Genomic DNA, 21,396 nt, shown 5'->3' on the forward strand with positions numbered 1-21,396 from the left:
TAATTGGCAAATACAGTTACTACTCGTTATTCATGGATTCTGTATTTGCAAATTCACCCAACTGCTAAAATTCAAAACCCCCAAATAAATACTTGTGGTGCTTTCCAGGTCATTCCTGCACATGTGTAGAGTGGCAAAAATCTGATTCACCCAATGCAGCTGATTTCCAGCTGAGGTGGAACAGGTGACATTCTGCCTTGTTTCAGCTCTCAGACCACACTAGAAGATGAAGAAGGTAGGGGGTTGGTCCATCATACTGCAAAAAGCTCTGGCTCTGCAGCCAGCTGGACAGGGCTAGAATTCCAACTCTGGCACCAGTTAGTGGGATAGCCTCAGGCAAGTCCTTTACACTTCTGAACCTTATTTTTTTCTTTTGTAAAATAAAGAAAATACTATCTTCCAGAGACCTTTTTTTTAAAAAATAGGATTTAAAATTATAATGTATATGAGATATGTATATATATGTACATATTTCCCCTAGTAATAGTTCAGTTCACTAATTCAATGTTAGCGGTGACTTAAAGTACTTAACTGCCACAAATAATGAGAATCAACTGTATAAATTGTAAGACAATATTAACAAAACCAAGCAAGTATAAATTTCTTCACCAGTAGTGAAGAAAATTAAAGATTTTATGTTTTAGACAAGTAAGTAATAAATTTGAGACCAGTTGTATAGTAACTAAGAGCATACGCTCTGAGGTTAGCCTGCCTGGGCTCTAAAAATACACCTAGTCACTTAAAAACTCTATAACCCTGGGCATATTACTTAATAACTCTGTGCCTCCATTTCCTCACCTGTAAAATGGGAATAATAATAGTTGCTAACACACAGGGTTGATATAAGGATTATCCAAAATAAAATCACATTATTATTTATTAAATGATGCCTAGCACAAAGTAACCCTTAAATACATGTTTAGCTACTAAAATCTACCAGGCAAATATAGTCAACCAGCTTCCTTCAAGAGAAATACAAATTACTCATACTTCTAAAACTCAGTAACAATCTTTCTATTTATGCCTATCACTTTAAAAATGTTTTCACGTTACGCATTTAACTAAATTATTCATGTGGTAGTATATGAGGAGCTTTTCCAACTCACCATTGTTGCAGCATTCCAAGCAGTTGTTGGTGCAACCTTTGGTTGCCAATTAGATCCTCCAGTTAACTTCTTTTCACCTGGCTGACTCCAATTTACATCACTTTAAATAAACATAAGTGAGAATAGTAAATGTTTCTAATTATAAAGTTTCTTTAACTATATATAGAGCATATAAGATGCAGACTTGACATCTCTATACATACATTGGAGATGAAAGCCACATGAACTTCTAAATGACACACAGGGAAAGAATACAAATATAAAACACTCACTTCTTAGTGGTTCCATTTCCAATGCCAAGATCTAGGAAAGGAGAAAAAGAAAGCATTTTGAAACTAAACTCATTTTAATAAAACTACTTATTTTAAAGAAGACTAAAGAATCCAAAGATTACTTACTGCCCACAAGGTTGGCTAAAGACGAATCCAGGTCATCAGATACTAACTTGTTAGGTGGGAGTTTGGCAACAGGAAGACTCTGGTTCTGAGAGGCCACTGTTGGTTTGAGAAGTCCACCTAGTTCATCAAAGCCTTAAAGTTACAAACAGACGAAATAGAATTTGTAAGGAACTTTATGGTGCTACAGCTTTCTAAAGGAGGTCTTTGCCTTTTCTCCTTGTTCGTTCACTGGAAAAGTTCTCCAAAACATAGGCATAAGTAAATGCCTTTAAAAATGGAAAAAAGAATAATTCACCAGTTCATAGTGAACTGAGAAGGCTATATTTGTTTTGACAGAATCATTTCTCTTATATCATGATGAAATTATATGAAGGTTAAAGGATATTAAGAGAAAAGCATTATGAAAGGGAAGAAAAATAGAATATAATTCCCTCCCTCACCAAGCAAAACTTTCTGAAGACTCCCTTATACCTAAAGAAATTCAAGCTGAAAATGTATCTCTGCAACTCTGAAAAAAATTTATTTTACTTTAAGAAGTAATATTTTATAGACCTTTTTATACTCTTCAAAGTGCACAATATGAGAGCTAATCTAAATTATATCTAAGAAATTGCTAAACAACTCTAATTGCATTAACTCATCTAGCAAATGAAGATATTTCTTGAAAATGGAAATGAAACATTAAAGGTTCTTTGCTAAAGGGTAGACAGTAAAAGCAAATCCAACCAAACCAACCCTCTAAGGCTGCAGTCCTGAACCACCCCTGACCCCGCTGCTGGGCCACAGCCTGATAGGGACTCAGCCACAGTGCTCTCCATACTCCACCCCACTGCCCCTCCCTCACAGAAAATTTGTCTTCCATGAAACTGGTCCCTGGTGCCAAAAAGGTTGGGGACCACTGCTCTAAGGGACTCAATACCATGATCTAGGAATACTACAGAGTTTGAAAAAGAAAGTCACCAATGATGGTAGTTTAAAAATGTGAACAACTGGTCTCTATTTCCTTTTTCCCAGGTAAAACAAACTCAAAAGGAAAAACTGAAAATGCATCAAAAAAAGTATAATTAGAAACCTATTAGTATAAAGAAAAAAATAAATTCTTAGTCCATACATATTCTTTATAAGTTTGATTCTTACTTTTTGGATAACTAATTATTATATGCTATAAAGTTAGGAACATCTCAATATATTCTTTACATGGCTAAAATTTAATTTTTAACCAAATCAAAGGCCATCCCATGGTAAGAATAGAATTAATGAGTATCAAAGTTTTATAGGAACTTCAAATTAACAAGGTATTAACAAAAACACAAGGTGAAAACCTGGCCCTACAGATTTATAATAAAGGTCTTTTAAGACAAATGAACTTTAATAATGATCATTCTTAAAACAATAAAAAGCCCCTCTATCCACAGGTTTGATATTTAATATATTCTAGTTGTTTATACATAGACTATCTAAACAAATCAATATACCACAGGTTATATATTATCCTAGTTTTCAAAAACAGCCAATTTGATACATTAAAATAATAAGGTTATTATTCATTTTCATAAAGGTAAAAATTATATGCCTTTTTAAGGCACAACACTATACACAATTACTAGTAACTTAGCATTCTATTGAGCTAAGTCTCATTTTCTCCCTTTTATTTTGCTTTGGGACAAACAAAATCTTCCCAGAGTCTACACTGCCACCAGGAAAAGGACACTGACTAATAGTTCCTTAAGAGTTCTCACCTAGTGGTTGGGGAGAAGGGGGATGATTTCTTTGGCTACCCTAACTTAATCTATTTACACATACTAGAAGCAGCATTATCTTTCCTTACACAGAATCTAAATTATTAATAGAACATTTTAGTACTTTTAATAAAAATTCTTCTTACCCCCAGAATCTACAATAACGTTTGTAGATTTATTTCCAAACACAGATTCAAAGTCAACGTTAAGGCCAGCTGAAGGATGTGGCTGTGCAACTGGAGAAGGAGTGAATCCTGAGAAAAACCAAAATGGGAAAAAAGCTCAATTCTCTAAAAACTCTACACTTAAAGCTTTTTAAAAATGATGACAATAAAATGGAGAAAGCAATAAATTCCCAAAACAAAAACAGTCAATTCCTCAAACAAAATGTTTTCTACACCATATTTCTTGTGGTGATTACATTTTCCTAACAAAATCATCCCACCAAAAAAACTAGCGAATGAGCAACTGATGTTGAACTGCAAGTTTGCTTCATTACAGAAATAAAATCTTTGCTTATCTTTTCTTAATTTTGTATGCTGATAATCTTCTAAAAACTAAACAAAAATAAAACTACCAGATTTTTCATGAAGCAAAATATATATGCAATGTAAGGGATCATTTGAGAATAAAATAAGAATTCTATGGTGCTTAAAAAAAATATGAACCTTACTAGTACACCCAAGATAAAAGTCTCTCCTGCTACCTACCCATCTTCCATATTTCTCTCTCCTTCCTTCTTTTCTCCCTTCTTTCCTTCAACAATTAATCAAAAGCTAAATGATTTAGGTTCACCTGAGAAGTGACAGGATTCTGAAAGTTGTAACCCACCAATCCTTACGTCCACCTGTACAAGTGCTTTCAGAATATCAAAAAAAGATATACCATTTTCAACTCTCAACCACCCTCTAACTTCAGCTTACTACTTCCAACAGTGGGGCTGACAAGTATACTATCAAACATGCTAATTAACCTAACTCTAGCCTGAAACACCAAACCTTTCCCACAGGAAACCTTATTCTTTCTTGCCTGTGTTACACTGATGCTACTGGTATAAAGCAAACATACCAGGCTCATATGAACCATATAAGGTGGTATACATCAAAGATACTACGTTAAAAGCAGTACGTTGTATCCTACAATAATGAATATTCTGTAGGGCACAAATTTTTTGAGAATGTACCAGTTTGATCTTATTCCATAATTACTTAACCCTTAAACTACTCTTAATCAAAGACACTGGTCATACAATGAGAATACAAACACCATCAAAATACAAAATAATCTAGTATATAAATCTCCTGGCTATTCATCAGAAGATTCCTAGAATTCTAGACTTACCAATTTAGTAACATTTTAAAGTATACAAGCTGTTCAAGAATTAGACCACGGGCTTACTGGTTCTTCTTATAACTCTTCATGTAAAAAGCCAATGTATCTACTCAAAATGCTTAATTATGTGCTCATGCTATCATTATAGTGTAAGTAGTATATATATTTTGTTCTTTAAATCATTTTGGTAACAGCCTTGGCTATGATATCACTAACTTTTACATCATACAAGAAACAATTTAAAACTAGGCCAATATATCAAATTTCTATTTTCTCCTGCTATTTTTGTCCCAGCCTTCCAGAATATGGCTGATATCCCAGAGATAAGCCTATTCTTCATAGTAATACAGAAACGACTTCATTTCTTTCTATAAAAAGAGGAGCCATCTCTTGAGGTAGCTAGGGACACCAATCTGTAATATTACATTATTATTACCCAAAAGTACAAAAGGTTAAAACAATATAAAGCAATCCAGAGCTTGTATCTCAGTTTTAAAAGCCTCTACATAGACACAGAAAAAAAGTAAAAAGGAAATTTTTAATAAATTGCAATAGCTGAGTAGCTACCAAGGAAGGAATCAGCGTATTGCCAAAGTAGCAATCTTTTAAGTAATTAATGAGTGCTTATAACACACACACCATCAAGGTAACAGTTTTGCATTATCATTTCAATGAACATCATCAACTTAATGGCCTTTTGTCTGGAGTCACTTTTTGGGAAACAGGACTGTCAACATTTAATTTTTAAAAGTTACTTAAAACAAAGAACAAACTAGTATCATTTCAAAGGAGAAAGTTTGGAAACAAACAAAAAAATGAACAGGCTCTCAGAGTTAGGGTTAACTTTATGATATGATCATTACATTGTCCTACCTACTCTTTCATCTCACCAAGGCCCAGAGAACACTTTGTCACTGACCAGCACCAGTCCACAGATTAACATTTAGAAACCGCTGCCCTGAAGGGTAAATCTCAAAGCACAATAATTAACTAACTGAAAGGTACAAGATTGACAAGCTTTGGGGACAGAAAGGCATTCCAAACACCTTTAAGAAAAATTAGCTGGGCTGTTAATGGTAGTTTCACGGTAAATTACGCTTCCTACTGTTTTGTAAAAGTAACTGCTATCATTTATTAAACCCTATTAAACACTATGCAAGGGCTTTATAAACAGGATATTATTTAAACCTCACAAAAACCCTATGAGGTAGTTATTATTATCCCCATTTTACAGATGAGGAAACTAAATTTGTTTAATAAGTAGCAGAACCAAGACTTGAACCCCAATTTGTTTGACTCTAGAATCTACTAGGAGTTTTCATTTTAATCCTAAGTATTTTGCCTTATATAAACTAGTATGTAGAAAAATAAATTTGTATTATAGCTATAATAATTATGATTAATTTAAAAAGATTCAAGTTTTATAAACCTCTTGAGCTTTTCATTGCTAATGCTAGGCCGAAAAAGTGAATAACCCTTGGAAATTTTAAAATCCAAAAGCAATGCCAAAATAATCAATGCTGAAAACTCTGTGTGATAATTGAATAATAATTTAGGTTAAAAAGTCCATTCTAACTATCAAGTGGTCCACATATACAAGATGGGTTTTAATAGTAGTTTAAATGATAATTTTATGTGACAGGCATAGTGCTAGGTGTTATATAATCATATATGTAAACCTCATGACAACCCTGAAAAGACACTTTATTTTTTTTGAGACAGAGGCTCGCTCTGTCACGCCGGCTAGAGTGCTGTGGTGTCACGATAGCTCACTGTAACCTCAAACCCCTGGGCTCAAGTGATGCTCCTACCTCAGACTCCCTGTGGTGTCACGATAGCTCACTGTAACCTCAAACCCCTGGGCTCAAGTGATGCTCCTACCTCAGACTCCCAAGTAGCTGGGGCTACAGGCACAGGCCACCACACCTAGCTAATTTTTCTATTTTTGGGGGCCTCGCTCTCACTCAGGCTGGTCTTGAACTCCTGACCTCAAGCAATCTTTCTGCCTTGGACTCCCAGAGTGCTAGGATTACAAGCATGAGTCACCATGCCTGGCCTACAAGGCACTATTATCAATTTTCACAGGCTTAGAAGGGTTAAATACCTGCTTAAAGTCACATGGTTAATGAAAAATTAGAATTCAAACCCAAGTTCACTAGAGATCCAACTATATTCTATAAAATAGTCTCATAAATTCTGTTTTAAAGTATATTTAGGCATGCCCAGTTCTTACTACCAGTCAAGAACCTCAATTCTAGTTGTGTCACACACACTTCCTTATGCCAATTTAAAGGAATAACTACTATGCACACACACAAAAAGAATTGTGAAGACTTTGAGGTTTTATTGCTATCATACTAGCCTAAAATATATTTGGAAAGACAGACGAATACACAAAGAACTTCAAATTCCATAAGCCTGTAATATTAAAATGTATATACTTTTCTAAAAATTTAAAATCCTGAGTGTGGAGTAAAGTAAGAAGATGACCATGTTTAATTAGAGGTAAACAAAATTAGGCAAAAACTGGTGTGTTCTTCAAAAGCAAACCAGTACATATTTTTCTTACCAAGTTTATAAAAAAACTCATTTTAAGAACAAAAAAAGAAATCCCTCCTGCATAAAGAGATAAATTTTAAAGATACTGTTACCTACGTCCAAATGAGCCAGCTACAGCAGAAGTAACATGGCACATAAGGGTAGTATTAGGATAAATCTGAGTGCCACAAAAAATTCTGACGAGGCACAAGGCACGAAGGAGGGTGGTGGTGGGGGGAAGGAAGGAGGCAGGCAGGGAGGGAGGCAGGGAGGGTGGAGAGGAAGAAGAGATAGTAGAAAAAAGAAAGAGAAGAGGAGGAACAGTTAGGTAATTGAGAAAAACAAAACAAAACAAAACAAAAAACAGGGAGTCTGAGCACTTGGCATTCTTTTTTAAAAATTCTATTTAAAAAAAAAATACTATGTTTGCAACAAAATTTTTTAAAAAACCAACACATTACTGTATCTCATTAGAAAAAGAAATACCATGCTGTTAGGTTTTTAGCCAAATACTAACCTGTCCTATAATGTGTGGTTTTACAGATGAGGAAGCAGGCCTAGACCCTTTCACAGACACTCCCATATGTGGCATAGCTCGGAGCACAACCCACTCTCCACTTACCATTCAGTGTTCTGAAGCTTCAGTGAGGACAAGCTACCTATTACACTGATCATGTCAAATAAATGTCTTCCTTCTGGCACAGTTGGAGGGTATCTAGACACGTGGCTATTCTATGAATTTCCTGCATTGTTCTTAATCCTATAGAGCAGGAGTTGGTGATCTTGTATTAAAATGACACGAAGGAATTACTGCTATCAATTATTACACTTTGAGCGTATACATATGGTTTAAGCTATTAAACTAGTTATATATAACCAGGACACCTGACTTGGAACTTTCTCCAATCTCCTTCCACTATTAACGTGTTTTCTAGATATTTCCCTCCCTCCTTTCCTTTCTAACAGAATATTTACAATGTATTCACATGATCTATTTAGGGTACATATATGACTTTCTGCATGCTGCTTTAATCAAATATTTAAATTCACATCACTTTAAGCGGTTTCTCAGAACTGAATAAAAGCAGTTTTACCATCTTTTGAGAGGCAGTTAGCATCTTTTTTGGCAGGATTCAAAAACACTTATTTCAGTTTTAGTATCTACTTAAGAACTTATTATCCCCTGTATAAGCTTGGTGTGCAATTTTGCCTTTTTATGGGTTTTTATACTGCAACTACAGGATATTCAAAAGTCAAGGCGCCTTCTCATTTTACTAGTTAAAATGGAACGTACACTTCCTACTTTTCATCTATCTCCAAGTTAACAATAAAGTGAAACCCTTAAGAATGGGATGATGTGTATGTATGGATTTTACACAATACAAAGTTGCAATGTGCAACATTTAAAAAAGAAAAAAAAAGATTAAAGATCACTGCTAAAAGCGATAACCACCCTCTCTCCCAGTACAAAGGAAAAAATTTAAGCATATATGAACATGTAAGTTTAAGAGATGTTACTTTTCAACCAACTCTTTAAACTAAAACAGGATGCTGCATGTGATGTTAGACAGCTAGAGTATTGCACTATAACCTGATAGAGAACAAAATACTAAAAAAAAATAGTTCAACATCAAAGGAAATTTTCTTTCTTAAAAGCTTGTGTTAAGTAAAATTAGGGATGCTAGTGTCAAAGAGACCTCACTACATTATTGCTGTTTAGTTTATTTTAGAATTTGTTATTAAAATCTAACGTAATTATCGCAGTGCTTTAAAAGTAATTAATGGATACGTAAAAAATACTTAGGCAGTATAAACATTAATTGGAAAAAAAAGGTTAAATGGTACTTTACCAACAAACATTTCATGAGTAGGTGTCCTAGTAGTAAAAGTGGATACGTCTGAAGAAATGGGAAGGTGAACATCACCACTACTTTTTGTGAGGAAAGGATTTAAGCTTGGAATGGCATCATCAACAGCATCTATAGTAGCAGAGAAAGGATCTGTGCAGTCCAAATGTATTACAGCAAAATGAAGAAAGGAAGTAAATAAATTAGTATTGTAATTAGTCAAAAGATGCAAAGTGAAAAGTTGTAGCTATATTACTGTTTATTTATCTTAAATGCAAAAATATCACCAAGATGAAAGAACTGCATTTAACATATTTTAAAATGAATCTTCAGAAAAAAAACACCAGGGAGCCAACAGTCAGGTAGTTTAAAGAGAGAGAATAATAACCAAGATGCTTTTATAAAAGACCCACCCACCCTGCACCCATCTTCCCTGCCTCAGGTGGGAGTATATTGGCTTTGTTGGTATAGCTCTGTTTACTCAAATAATTGATATAAATAATTGGTATGTGTGTGATATAATCAAACTTTCAAAAAATGACAGGGAACAATGACAAATTAGGGGGAAGAAACTGTTTCTAGCATGTATAGATAACTCCTGTATAGGTTCAAAGGTAAGAAATAAAAAATAAAGATCTAAGGATAGGAAAAGAAATTTTAGACAATTAAGAACAGAGATGGAAGACTGCCCATTTAACAGACTGGGAACAGCACTGAAGGTCTAGCTAAAAGCTTCCAAGTCTTTAAATGATTTGCTAAAAGAATAAGTGTTGTTCCCTACTAGAATGATACCAAATATATACTATTATCAAAGCCTATATTTAATATTCTAGAATCAGATACTTTCTGTACCTATACCTCATTCAAGATAATCATCATTCTAATGACTGAAAGCTATCTTTCCTACCTTCTTAAGATTTAGAGTTAACTGAACAGAGAGAGAAATAAAAAGCAGCAAAAATACAGCGACGTAATTTTTTCATTATAAAACAAGTAAAATTCAGAAGAAACTCCTATACTTCTAACCAGCAGCCTATTCTTGTCTATACTAATCTAGTTCTGGGCTGTCACTGAAATATACTGTAGTAGTACCTTCACAGTATTAGGCATTGTATTTTACTCTTAAGACTGTATGATTGACCAATAAGAAGGCAACAATGGCCTCAGGACCAGTTCATTTATTACAGGCACACTTCCCTAAAATCAATAAATTCAAGGCAAGTGTTCCACAAACCCAAATACAAATATTTGAAAAAGGAATACATCAAGAAAATACTAAGATCATGAGTTTACACATAATTTTTTTTTTCCTTGAGACAGGGACTTGCTCTGTTAGCCCAGCCAGAGTGTAGTTGCATCATCATATAGCTCACTGCAACCTCAAAACCCTGGGCTCAAGCAATCCTCCTGCCTCAGCCTCCCAAGTAGCTGTGACCACAGGCATGTGCCACCATACCTGGCTAATACATCTTTTAAATAACTTTAATTTTTGTATCACATGAGAGCTTTTCTAGGAATTAAACATTCCTATGGAACATCAATTCACATTCAAAAAATAACGTCCAACAAATGTATCAAAATTTACTTATTATACTATTCAAACTCTTATGGTCATGTTTTAACATCTTCCCCACTCATCCACTCCCCGGTAAAAGAACACTGGCGGAAAAAGGATCTGGAAAAATAATTCAGAAACAAACAGTAGAAAACAGTCAGATTCAAGAAGTTGGTTTTTTGTACTAAAATAAAAATGTACTGATTGCCACTGTAATTCCTTCTTGCATAAGACGGGAACTGCATTAAGTTTAGAGTTGACCAGTTAGGTTGAAAATGCTATTTTTAAATACGTGGTTGTGGCATGGAGTTTCTAAAGGACATTATATTTTGTCACATAAGTAACACAAAGCATCTCTCTAGTCTTTCATGCAACAAAAGACATGAAAAAAATCATTTTTAGAAAAGGACACACGTTTGTATAACAGATCCATTGGTTTACGATGAGACACACTCAGGAAAGATTACTAGTTATCTGTTGTTTTATCAATTGATACTGTTTTATCCAAGCACCTAATTTCAATCATTTCCTATTACGTGAAACATCCTAGAGAAGAATATGTATAAACATGTACAAGTGTATTTATATTTAGATCAGACAATAAGGAAAAACAGCTTCTAGTCTACTTGACAAAACACTAGGTAATCCAGATGATGTTAATCTATTAATGGAAATTATACTGTAATAATAAAAACAAATTCATTAAGATATGATAATAATAATGTTCCAGCTAGTCCAATTTAAACTTTATCTACTAGACTGGAAACTCTACTGTAAAGATCTTAAAAATTTCAAAATAGTTTTGCCCATTATTTTTATGACTACTCATTTGAAAGTGTAATTTTATGTTACACTAGAGTCATGGAGAAAAAAATCCAAAAAAATTAAAACAAGGACTAAAATAGCACCACAGTCATATTATAGTCTTGAGGTCCTAAACAATTAAAATCACATTCACACACAGAAAGGTGAATTTTTTCATAAAGTGCTGTATGTTTCATGCCAGCTAAGAATAAAGTAAATTAAATTTCAGAATGAATGATTCTTTTACACTTAAATTTTGAAATCTTGCTTCAAATACTGAACAGTGCACTGAGCTGATAATATTGTATATTTTTAGATCTACTATAACTCGAAGTTTTCACGTGATGAAAACCTAAGTCTTCTCAGATATTAGTATTCAATACCAAGTGCTTCTTTAGACTCCAGATCATTTCTTGAAAAACCAAAGCCTCCTTAATAATGCAACGAGGCAAACAGGAGAGCTTGTATCCTCTCTCAATTTCATTTTTAGGTAGAATCTTAAATGTCTTTCCTATAAACACACAAACTTTTTTCCTCCTTAATTAAACCTTATTACTAACCTGTCTGTGACTAGAAATACCATCACCTCTGTGATGTTTGTAAGAAAAAAATTAAATACTAGGTATGTTAATGGCATCCATTTTTAACTAAGGAAAGCAAGAGAAGCATAGAGCAAGATTTGGGGATTATAAAAAATCATACCTTTGCTTTATCACATGCTATAAAAGCAACATGATATAAAATTTTACATATTTAAAGTGTTCAGGTAAAAGGTTAACTTCAAAATATCTCAGGCATTTACTGTTATGATCAAGTCTTCTCATATCTAAGATTTATTTATCTTAGGCTAAAATTAAAAAAAAACTTCTCAATCTGAACATCATGGATATGAACTCTGAATGAATTAGAAGAATTCAAAGTTCTTGGGTTGAAATAGTCTTCAGTTATCCAATCATGCAGAAGTCAAAATCCTGAAACTATCACCAACTCAGAAGACAAATATCTTTATATAAAAGTCAAGACATGATTTAATTCTGCTTAAATTGAGGGGCTCATAGTAAAGATCACATTTCTTTCCTCATATGTAACAATAAGCTTTTGGAAAAATAATAGTGCAATTTCTATTGCCCCTGTTCCCACTATACTTGATTTGTACTTTTAATCTCGCTACTTGTATACAGCAAGTTGAATATTAAAATATGGGGGAAATTTTTGTGGAAATAGCACACAAAGCAAAATGACCTAAAATGGAAAAATAAAACATGATTAAATGTATTACAACATACTGTATTCACATATAGACTTGGAAAGAATAATTTCTTCTAACAGGATATAGAACAATTCTTAGAGACTGAAATTACTTAAAATTAGTCTCCCACAGTAAATCTTTTTGCTTTCATATATGAGTTCAACAAGTTCAAGTAGAAACCTTAACTTGTCATTGTCAGAATGAATTGTACATGGTGTTCAGACAAAACAATTAAGAATTTCACAGTTCGGTTTCTTTGAAATGTTAAATATGTTAATTTCATTAAGCTGGCTGTAAAACTTTTAGTCTATTTAGAAAAACAACTCCTCAGCCACAGTTTTAGAAAGACAACTACATTTTTTTAAAAAAGGAAATAAATCACAACTCCTTAAATGGTCATATTAATTCTACTAACCTTAGATAACATCCTTAAAGCAATTTACAATGAGGTAGAAAATAAGCACATAAGCTTGGCAGATTAAAAATCCTAAAATCAGGACTTATTAGGATATTTAAAAAGTCCTTTCTTAACGTTAATTTGCTGCCTACTGTTCATTATGAAATAATTCTAAAATACTTATTGATTTTAAACTATCTTATCACATTTAGAAATTACTCTAGATCATAAGATTTAGCTGTACCTTGAAACAGCTGTACCTTGTAACCTGGCCAGAAGAAGAGAAAATGTCGACTTATTCTGCAAACATTTACAAGCTACCTATTATATATCAAGAGATGTTCTAGGCACGGGGGATACAGCAATGAATAAAATATTTAAAAATTCCTGCCTTCACAGAACTTACAGTCTAGCATAAAAGTAGCACCTTAAAATAATAAATAAAACAAAAAATGTTCTTAAAATTCAAATCATTAAAATTAAAAAGCTCACTAGAATAATTAATTTATATTTGCTATGAAATGTAAGCCTATTAATTCAGATTTCACAAGTGAGCCAATAATAAATTTTATGGTATCTTGCCATTCTCTATTTAGACAGTATCCTTCTTAGAATATTTCCTTTCCCTCCCTAGCAATTTTTTTGAGTGTCTGTTTGTAAAATAGTACTTACATACATACAAACAAAAGCACCAAAACCAACCAAAGGAGATGATTTGAAAACATATTAGATGTCTAAGCAAAGCTATTTAAAAATGGACATGGACTAAGCTCTCTCCTCTTTCAAAGATGCCAGGCCATGGTCAAGATCACACTGTTGTTACCATAAGATCAAAGAACTGGTCAAAGGCGGCAAACGTTGCTGTTTGTACTGGGGGAAAATTCTTTGAATACCAAAATCTCATAGGTCTGAATTAAGTCAACATTAAAATACAAGTAGCACAAAGTCTGTCATGAGAATCCTGGTCACAATATAGCTCATTACCTGATAACACCATCTCAGTTTTACTAGCACCTTACCATATACTTACACAAAGATGAATTTTTTCCCCAAAAGTAAAAATTTATTTTTGTATGCCAAAGGCAAAATAGCTACTAAGCATTTTCTGATTATGGAATAGAAATTCAACATTAAAAGAATGATTTCATATTTATATATCTGGTCTTTTCCCTTACATTTAATTTCATCTTCATTAAACTTGGTTTCATAATTTAATTGAACATAAATTCCAAAATTACATTTATAATAAGTGAAAATGTCTTCAAGGGATAAAATTACCTCACTGCCATTTTAATATTTTTCAAGTTATCCCGTATCAAGTATAACCAAAAACTATACAAATAAAACACCACAGAATGGGAGGAGAGATGCCTATATAACATCAAAATAGAATTCATTAATACTTACCTCCCCATGTACTTGCTACCTGAGAAGCAGTTGACATAGGATGTACAGATGGGTGAAAAGTTGGCTGTTGCAAATCAAGCAGATCATTTGGCAGCTTTGATGTGCTAGGAAGATATTTTAGAAAGATGTTTTATTTACTAGATAAACTTTGCTACATTAGTCACCACCCCCCCACACACACTGAAAATAAAAACATTCAAAAGACAAGTGAAAAAAAGCCCAATAATGGAAACCTCTAAAGTTTGAAACAGCTGCAGCAAGATAACAGTTGCATGCCCCTCATATAACAGCATTTCCAAGGAGGCTTGGAAAAATCATCAAACACCATTATCTTAGGTTTATATGGGACTCAAACAACAGTAGCTCTTCTGGAAAGGACCAATGACTTCCCCGGGAAAATACTGATTTCCTTACTGAAATGAACCCAATCTACAAGATGCATCATGGCAATTTTAATTTTTTTAAGGAAAATTTTTTCCTATTTTTAATCATCAACTTAAATCACATTTGAAATACCAATACCTGTACAAAGTTAGCCTCACTGCACTGCCTCAATATCCAAACATATCAAAGATACAGGGAAAAGATTTTACACGCATGTGTAAGCTTAAAACACAGCCACCCCAGCACACTTCAGGAGACACTATTTACATAATGTATTTCTGACCACAAGCATTTTATATCATATTAAGGAATAACAACTCAAAAAAAGATCCTAGAGTTTCCATGAATGGAGGCATTATGTGTACCACAATATAATTTTTTTCTTTTTTTTTTTTTGAAACAGAGTCTTGCTATCTTGTACAGGCTAGACCAGAACTTCTGGGCTCAAGTGATCCTCCTGCCTCAGCCTCCTGAGTAGCTGGTACTATAGGAACCTGGGTCCTACTTTTTAACTTTTACATTCCCCAAAACAGAAGTTTTTTCTTATTTTTAAAATTGATACGCAATATCTGTACAAATTTATGGGGCACATGTGGTATTTTGGTATTATGCATACCATGTGTAATAAATAATCAAATCAGGGTAATTAAGACATTGATTATCTCAAACATTTATCATTTCTTTGTGCTGGAAACATTTTAAATCTTCTCTTCCAGCTATTTTGAAATATACAACAAATTACTGTTAATTATAGTTATCCTAATGTGCTATCAAACACTAGAACTTATTTCTTCTAACTGTATTTTTGTAAAAAACAGAAGTTTTGAAGACATGTCTTTGAGATGTAAAGTAGTTTTGTAGATAGTAGATATACATATATTTAATGCTTTGCGGAGAAATAAAGAATATACATTAAGCATGCTGTAAATGGGCTGTAAGATTTGTCCTTAATTACTATTGAAAAGGTGAAAACTTTGAGTATGAGATAAAAATCTAGTGAAATTAGTTCTTTATCCAATAATTTGTTTCACCCTCAAACACTCAAAATTCTTTCCATTTATCTCTTCTAAGACAGACTTCTTTTCAAGGTCTCCAAATTGAGAACTTGCCTCTTAACCCGGTCAATATTATTTTATTGGGGATTAAGGCAGGCAGCATACATAAGTAAATAAATAAGATGAAAGAAAAACACAGAACTAAATTCAAAACCTACTAAGATTTTAGGGAGCAGGTAGCAATTGAGAATGCATGAAGCAAATAGCAGTTCAGTTATCAAAATTTAAAGTGAGCTTGTTATAGGAGTCAGTAGGCAAGAGGAAGACCTTTCAAGGATGAATTAATAAAATAAATAGCAACAACTACAAAATGAAAATTCTTGGGCCCTACCCCCTACCTAATGAATCAGACCTCTGGGGTTGAGACTCAGACATGTGTGGTTTAATGAACTCTCCAGGGGATTTTGGTGCTTGCTTAAGATGGAGAACCACTGACCTATACCATCTCATTTGGAAAAAGGTTTTTCAAAAAAGATTAAGAAATAACAGAGCCAGGATCTAAATCAGAATCTGACTTCTAAACTACCTCAAACTATTCTCAGGTAAAAGACAGAATAGATTTAGAAAAACCCAATTATTCTAATTTGCCTGGAAATATATTTCCATATTAAGTAGCTTAAATTAAACAAGATTTCTTAAAGTTGGTCTGACAGGCTTCAATACCAAGAAATCTCGCAACTAAATTCTGTTACTGTGTTTCACATTACAGAATTTAACACCAGGAAATAGACATGAAAGACATTTAACAGTCAACGAAATGATAGCTTGAAATATATATCATAATATATAAGAGTTATCAATGGTCTTAAACATTAGATGCTTCATAATTGTGTTTAATCATAATTTTTATACAATGAAAAATTTGCCCAGGGATTACTACTATATTCCAATATAAATATAAATGAGTAATTCAACCATCTTCCATTTCCTAAATACACAAAATATAAAGTCTCATCATTTTGTATTTAGGTGTTATACAAATACCACTATTTATCGCCACCTCTTTTGTATGAATCAATGATTAACTTCTCCCCCTACCTGTTAGAAGAACTAGGGGTAGAAAATATGTCAATGGCTGGTGCAGTCATTATCCCCCCTGCTGAGGTGGACACAGGAGAGGCTGCAGTTGTTAAAGAGGTATGAGGTTTCTTTGCAAGTTCTTTTAGGCGCTGTTCCTGTTGAGAAAGGGAACTACCATAAGGATTCCAGAAATCAGATTTGTTTGTACGGCCTCTGAAGAAGGGTATTTTCTAATTTTGTTTTGACGGCAGAAAGATATTCACTGCTTTAGCCAACTCATTCTATGTCAAGATGAAAACAAGACTGAGTTTCAGCCCATTAAATACTGTAAGCCTGTGTAGAGACCCCATTTACTTTACGAACACATGTACCTGTTTTTCCAAATAAAGAGAATGCCCACCACACTTACCTTTAAAGCTTTTAAACGTGCCTGTTCTTCCTCTAATGCTGCCTGCTTTTCCCTTTCATCCACTTTGGTCAGAGATAGGCCAGTGCTTGCCAGCGAAGAGACTGCATTGGAAAGTGTTGTTGCCCTAGGATAAGCGGACAAGGTAATCTAGCTTTTTGTTAAGCACTTCACATTACATCCATGTCATAAAATGGTCTGGCAACCCTGCCATGGATAGGTATTGTAATCATGAACTTAACTTATGGACTCAAAACCAGTACTTCAGATGAAATATTCTATTTAGTTACCTAGAAGATTACAGCAATTAAAAGAATGCTGACTTACATATCCACTGCTTTTAAAGTAAGGGTTAGACTTTGGAAAGGGTTCACAATGGAGTGAGGCACATTGCTTCTTCCAAGTCCCAAGAGAGGGAACCAATACAATGATCAAACCCATTTTATAGATAATTAAATCAAGATAAAGAAAAATTAAGTGGCTTGAAACTTGAGCTGGATTCATCTACTCCCTCAGAAATATCACTCCTCCTCTCTGTCTTACAACAAATAACGTACCTGCTTGCAGCTGTAGAATCTTTGATTTTCTTTCCTTCTAAGGAAGCTAAATGTTGTTCCAAAGCATCTAGAAGACTGCTGGGGGCCTGAAATTGTACAAATATTAAGAATTTCATGATAATCAGGCCTCTGATTAAAATAAATGAAGTATCATCTAACATACGAGAGCAACAAAAATAAATAGGTATACTCCTCATGCACCAATTAACAGTGGAGTTTTAGCTACTCAATGAGAATGATAATCTTATTTTTGTTACATAAATATGACCTAGTTGGAGGTATTAACATTACAAAAAATATGGAAGCTAAAGACCATGTAAGCACGAAACATTAAAAGGATCCTACAAGTACTTAAATGTTTTTATATTTAATTTATTAGGATTTTAAGTAAAAACATACTCCTAAAAGCTAGACACGTACTACTGAGCATGCAGCAGGTACTTAGTAAGTACTTGCTGAGTAACAAAGTTTCTAAACATTACTCTGAAATAGTTATTGATAAATGATACTGAACACTAGCATCAAAGAAATGCAAATGAAAATCACAATGAGATATACCTCTTCACCGACTAGAATGGCTAAAGTGAAAATAAACGAGCAACATCAAATGTTGGTAAGGATATAGAACAACTGGAACTCTCATACACTGTTGGTGGGAATATATCACCTTGAAAAAGGATCAATTTTTCTAAAAAATAAAATTAAATACACACCTACCTTAATGATCCAATTCCACTCCTATTTACTCCAGAGAGAAGATAACTTATCTCCACAAGAAAAGACTTAAGAATGTTTTAAGCAGCTTTATTACAATAGGCAAAAACTGCAAACAATCCAAAAGTCCATCATTTGGAAAATGAATAGACAAAATTGTGGTAAATTCACATAATGGAATACTATTCAGCAATAAAGAATGAAGTAATGATATATTTAACAACACGGACAGATCTCAAAACATTGTGATGAGCAAAGGATGCCAGACACAAAGGTAAATAATTATATGATTTCATTTATATTAAGTTCAAGAACCAATAAAATTATGCTATTAGAAGTCAAAATGGTGAACTTGTATGGAGGGGGGCTGAAGGGGTAACTGGAAGGGGACATGAGGATTAGGGTGATAGGAGTGATCTATGTTTTGAATGGTGTGTTGGTTACAAAAATGTTTGCACTTGTCAAACCTCATGGAAATGGATATTTATCGTTTTTTTTCTCCTATGGAAGATTAGTTTTAAACTCTCAGGCTATAGGTCAAATCTCAATATGAAGAGTTAACTTCTTTCAAAAGGAAACCTCTTCAGTGAGCAGAACAAGAATTGTTCACTATCTTTAAGTGAAGCAAATGTATTAGTGGCATTTATTTACCCCAAATATTCTTTAGGATTTGAGATACAGTTTCTAGATTACAGGATCTAAAAACAGAAGATGCAATATTTAGCTAATTTCTCTATCAATTATGACTTAAACAATTTCTTTCACTCAGTATCTTCTCTATATAAACCAAGACCTTAGCACAAGGGATATATAGCAGAAAACCATTTAAAACCAAATACGAGATTGTAAGATTGACTTCTGTGTTGAGCTGAGAACACATGCACACATCCCACAGCCCCAGCAAAATGTTTGCTAGCCAGCAGGCAAAGCACTGTCTCAAGAGCTTTCAGAGGAGATGATGAGGATGTTGATGACAGCAGTTAACATTTAAAAAGTTCTTCTAACACAACAGGCACTGTGTAGCTACTTTGTATGTTACTGCTGAATCTATGAGGTAGTAACATATATTAGTAACATAATATATGAGGATATGTTAGACATTGCTAATATATCCATTTTATAGGTAACCTGTGACAGTGAAAATTAAATAATTTGTTCAAGATAACACATCTGATACAGCGGGAGCCAAGATAGGGTCTAAGGTATGTCTGACATTAAAGCCTAGATATTTAACTACTATGCTACCAAATCCTAGACTGAAACTGTGGTCATTTAAACTGTAGTTTACATTTTTCTGAAGGACTAGCTCCTGAAAAGGTGGCAGTTTCTAAAATCCCTTCTAAATATATCTGGCTGTTCTTCAAAAATCAAACCCACATTACAAAGACTGAAGAAAATGTGATGCTTCACATTTTAAAAGAACAATATACAGCAACAACAACAAACAATACGTAATTTCAAGTTTCCATTCTTCTACATTACACCATCTTCCCTAAAGTGTAAATAGCTCTTAGTTCACTTTTGAACATTTTCTGAATCACCAAAAGAATGCCTGGAAAGTTCCCTTTGCTCAGAGATCACTAATAAAAAAGGAAGGGGAATGGAGGTTGACCAACACTACCCAATTACAATGCCATGAATATTAAAGTACAGACGCATGAAGACAGCCCAAAACTTCTACATTTGGCCTGAGGATGATGATTTTTAAACAAAATATAGAGCATGTTGGCATGACAAATGGCTTGGGAAATAGGGGAATCTAAAGTTAACAAATCATTTCATACTACACATTATTCAAGCAATGACTCTTCTATATTCAGCCTGGAATAATTTGCTCGATCTTAATGAAACCAATTTATCTCAAGTGGACATATGTAAGAATACTTTATACACATATAACCCATAACTAGATTTATTGCATACTTTTAACTTTGTGAGAGAGGGATGAATCAGAATAAGTACAGAGAAACAAGAACCATTAGCAAGAAAGTATTTAAAAGATGCCCCAGAACAACTCAAAACAAGGTAAAAGAGATGCCAACTCTTAAGGAGAGAGTTGATACAAGTGTTATAAGGATAGCTGTGCCAAGTACTTTTGTTCCTAATACTCAGTTGACAAAACACTGAGAATAAGCCAGAAAAAACTGCAAGTATGAAGTTTATTTCCTAGAAGTATTTTTGAAGATGATGATGATAATAAAGACAATGTAACAACGTATAGCTAACATTAGTTGAGTGTTTAATGCTCTAAATGTTTTTCTAAGTATTAACTCATTTAATTCCCTGAACTATCACCTGAGATAGGTACTATAATATCTCCATTTTACAAATAATGAAACTGAAGCACAGAGAGTAACTTCTCCAAAATAACAGGTGCCAGCTAATGGCTCAGCTAGGATTCAAACTTTGACATCTCACCCCAAAGCCTGCTCTATTAATCCAATATTATGTTTTGAGGTTTATTCCTATTTAATACTCCTACCTGAGTCAAATAGTCAAAATGGTTTAAAACAGGAAAAATGAATCCTGCATAAATCCCTACCAGTAGTACAGTGAAAATTCTGTTTTTTAAATACCATTCTCTAAGTTCAGTTCCCAAAGTTTTTTTTTTCTTTTTCCTCTTTCCTTTTTTTGATAATGATGATGCTGTGAAAGAGAGATTAAAGGGAATAAAGGAATGGTATAATAGTGGGTAGGGCCACCAATATAAGAGGTGAGCAAATCATTTTATGTGGTCATATTGTTAGAACAATCTCCAACAAATATCAAAATGTTAAAATCTGTCAAGAAAAACTACACTGATCTCTTGGACAGCAGTGGCTATATATTACTCATCTTAGTACTCTTCACACCCAACAGTACACAACAGACAGTGAATTGACTTATTA

General features: G+C 33.5%; 1 protein-coding gene across 11 annotated transcripts in view; it reads right to left on the reverse strand.

The window, feature by feature from the left end:
- PICALM (phosphatidylinositol binding clathrin assembly protein) overlaps positions 1–21,396 on the reverse strand; it is a 122,211-nt gene that overhangs the window by 21,713 nt on the left and 79,102 nt on the right. For 2 of the 11 annotated variants that reach the window (XM_012641809.1, XM_012641805.1), the window contains exons 9-17: positions 17,795–17,880; positions 17,241–17,364; positions 16,850–16,986; positions 14,373–14,476; positions 8,964–9,113; positions 3,390–3,497; positions 1,505–1,636; positions 1,379–1,409; positions 1,107–1,206 (exon numbers count right to left, since the gene is read on the reverse strand). In XM_012641809.1, the coding sequence (XP_012497263.1) occupies positions 1,107–1,206; positions 1,379–1,409; positions 1,505–1,636; positions 3,390–3,497; positions 8,964–9,113; positions 14,373–14,476; positions 16,850–16,986; positions 17,241–17,364; positions 17,795–17,880 (972 nt within the window). The remainder of the gene's footprint in view (positions 1–1,106; positions 1,207–1,378; positions 1,410–1,504; positions 1,637–3,389; positions 3,498–8,963; positions 9,114–14,372; positions 14,477–16,849; positions 16,987–17,240; positions 17,365–17,794; positions 17,881–21,396) is intronic. The other 9 variants (XM_012641808.1, XM_012641812.1, XM_012641811.1 and 6 more) reach the window with 5 other exon arrangements.

This window comes from Propithecus coquereli, unplaced genomic scaffold (assembly GCF_000956105.1).
Source record: "Propithecus coquereli isolate 6110/MARCELLA unplaced genomic scaffold, Pcoq_1.0 Scaffold170, whole genome shotgun sequence".
Taxonomy (NCBI): domain Eukaryota; kingdom Metazoa; phylum Chordata; class Mammalia; order Primates; family Indriidae; genus Propithecus; species Propithecus coquereli.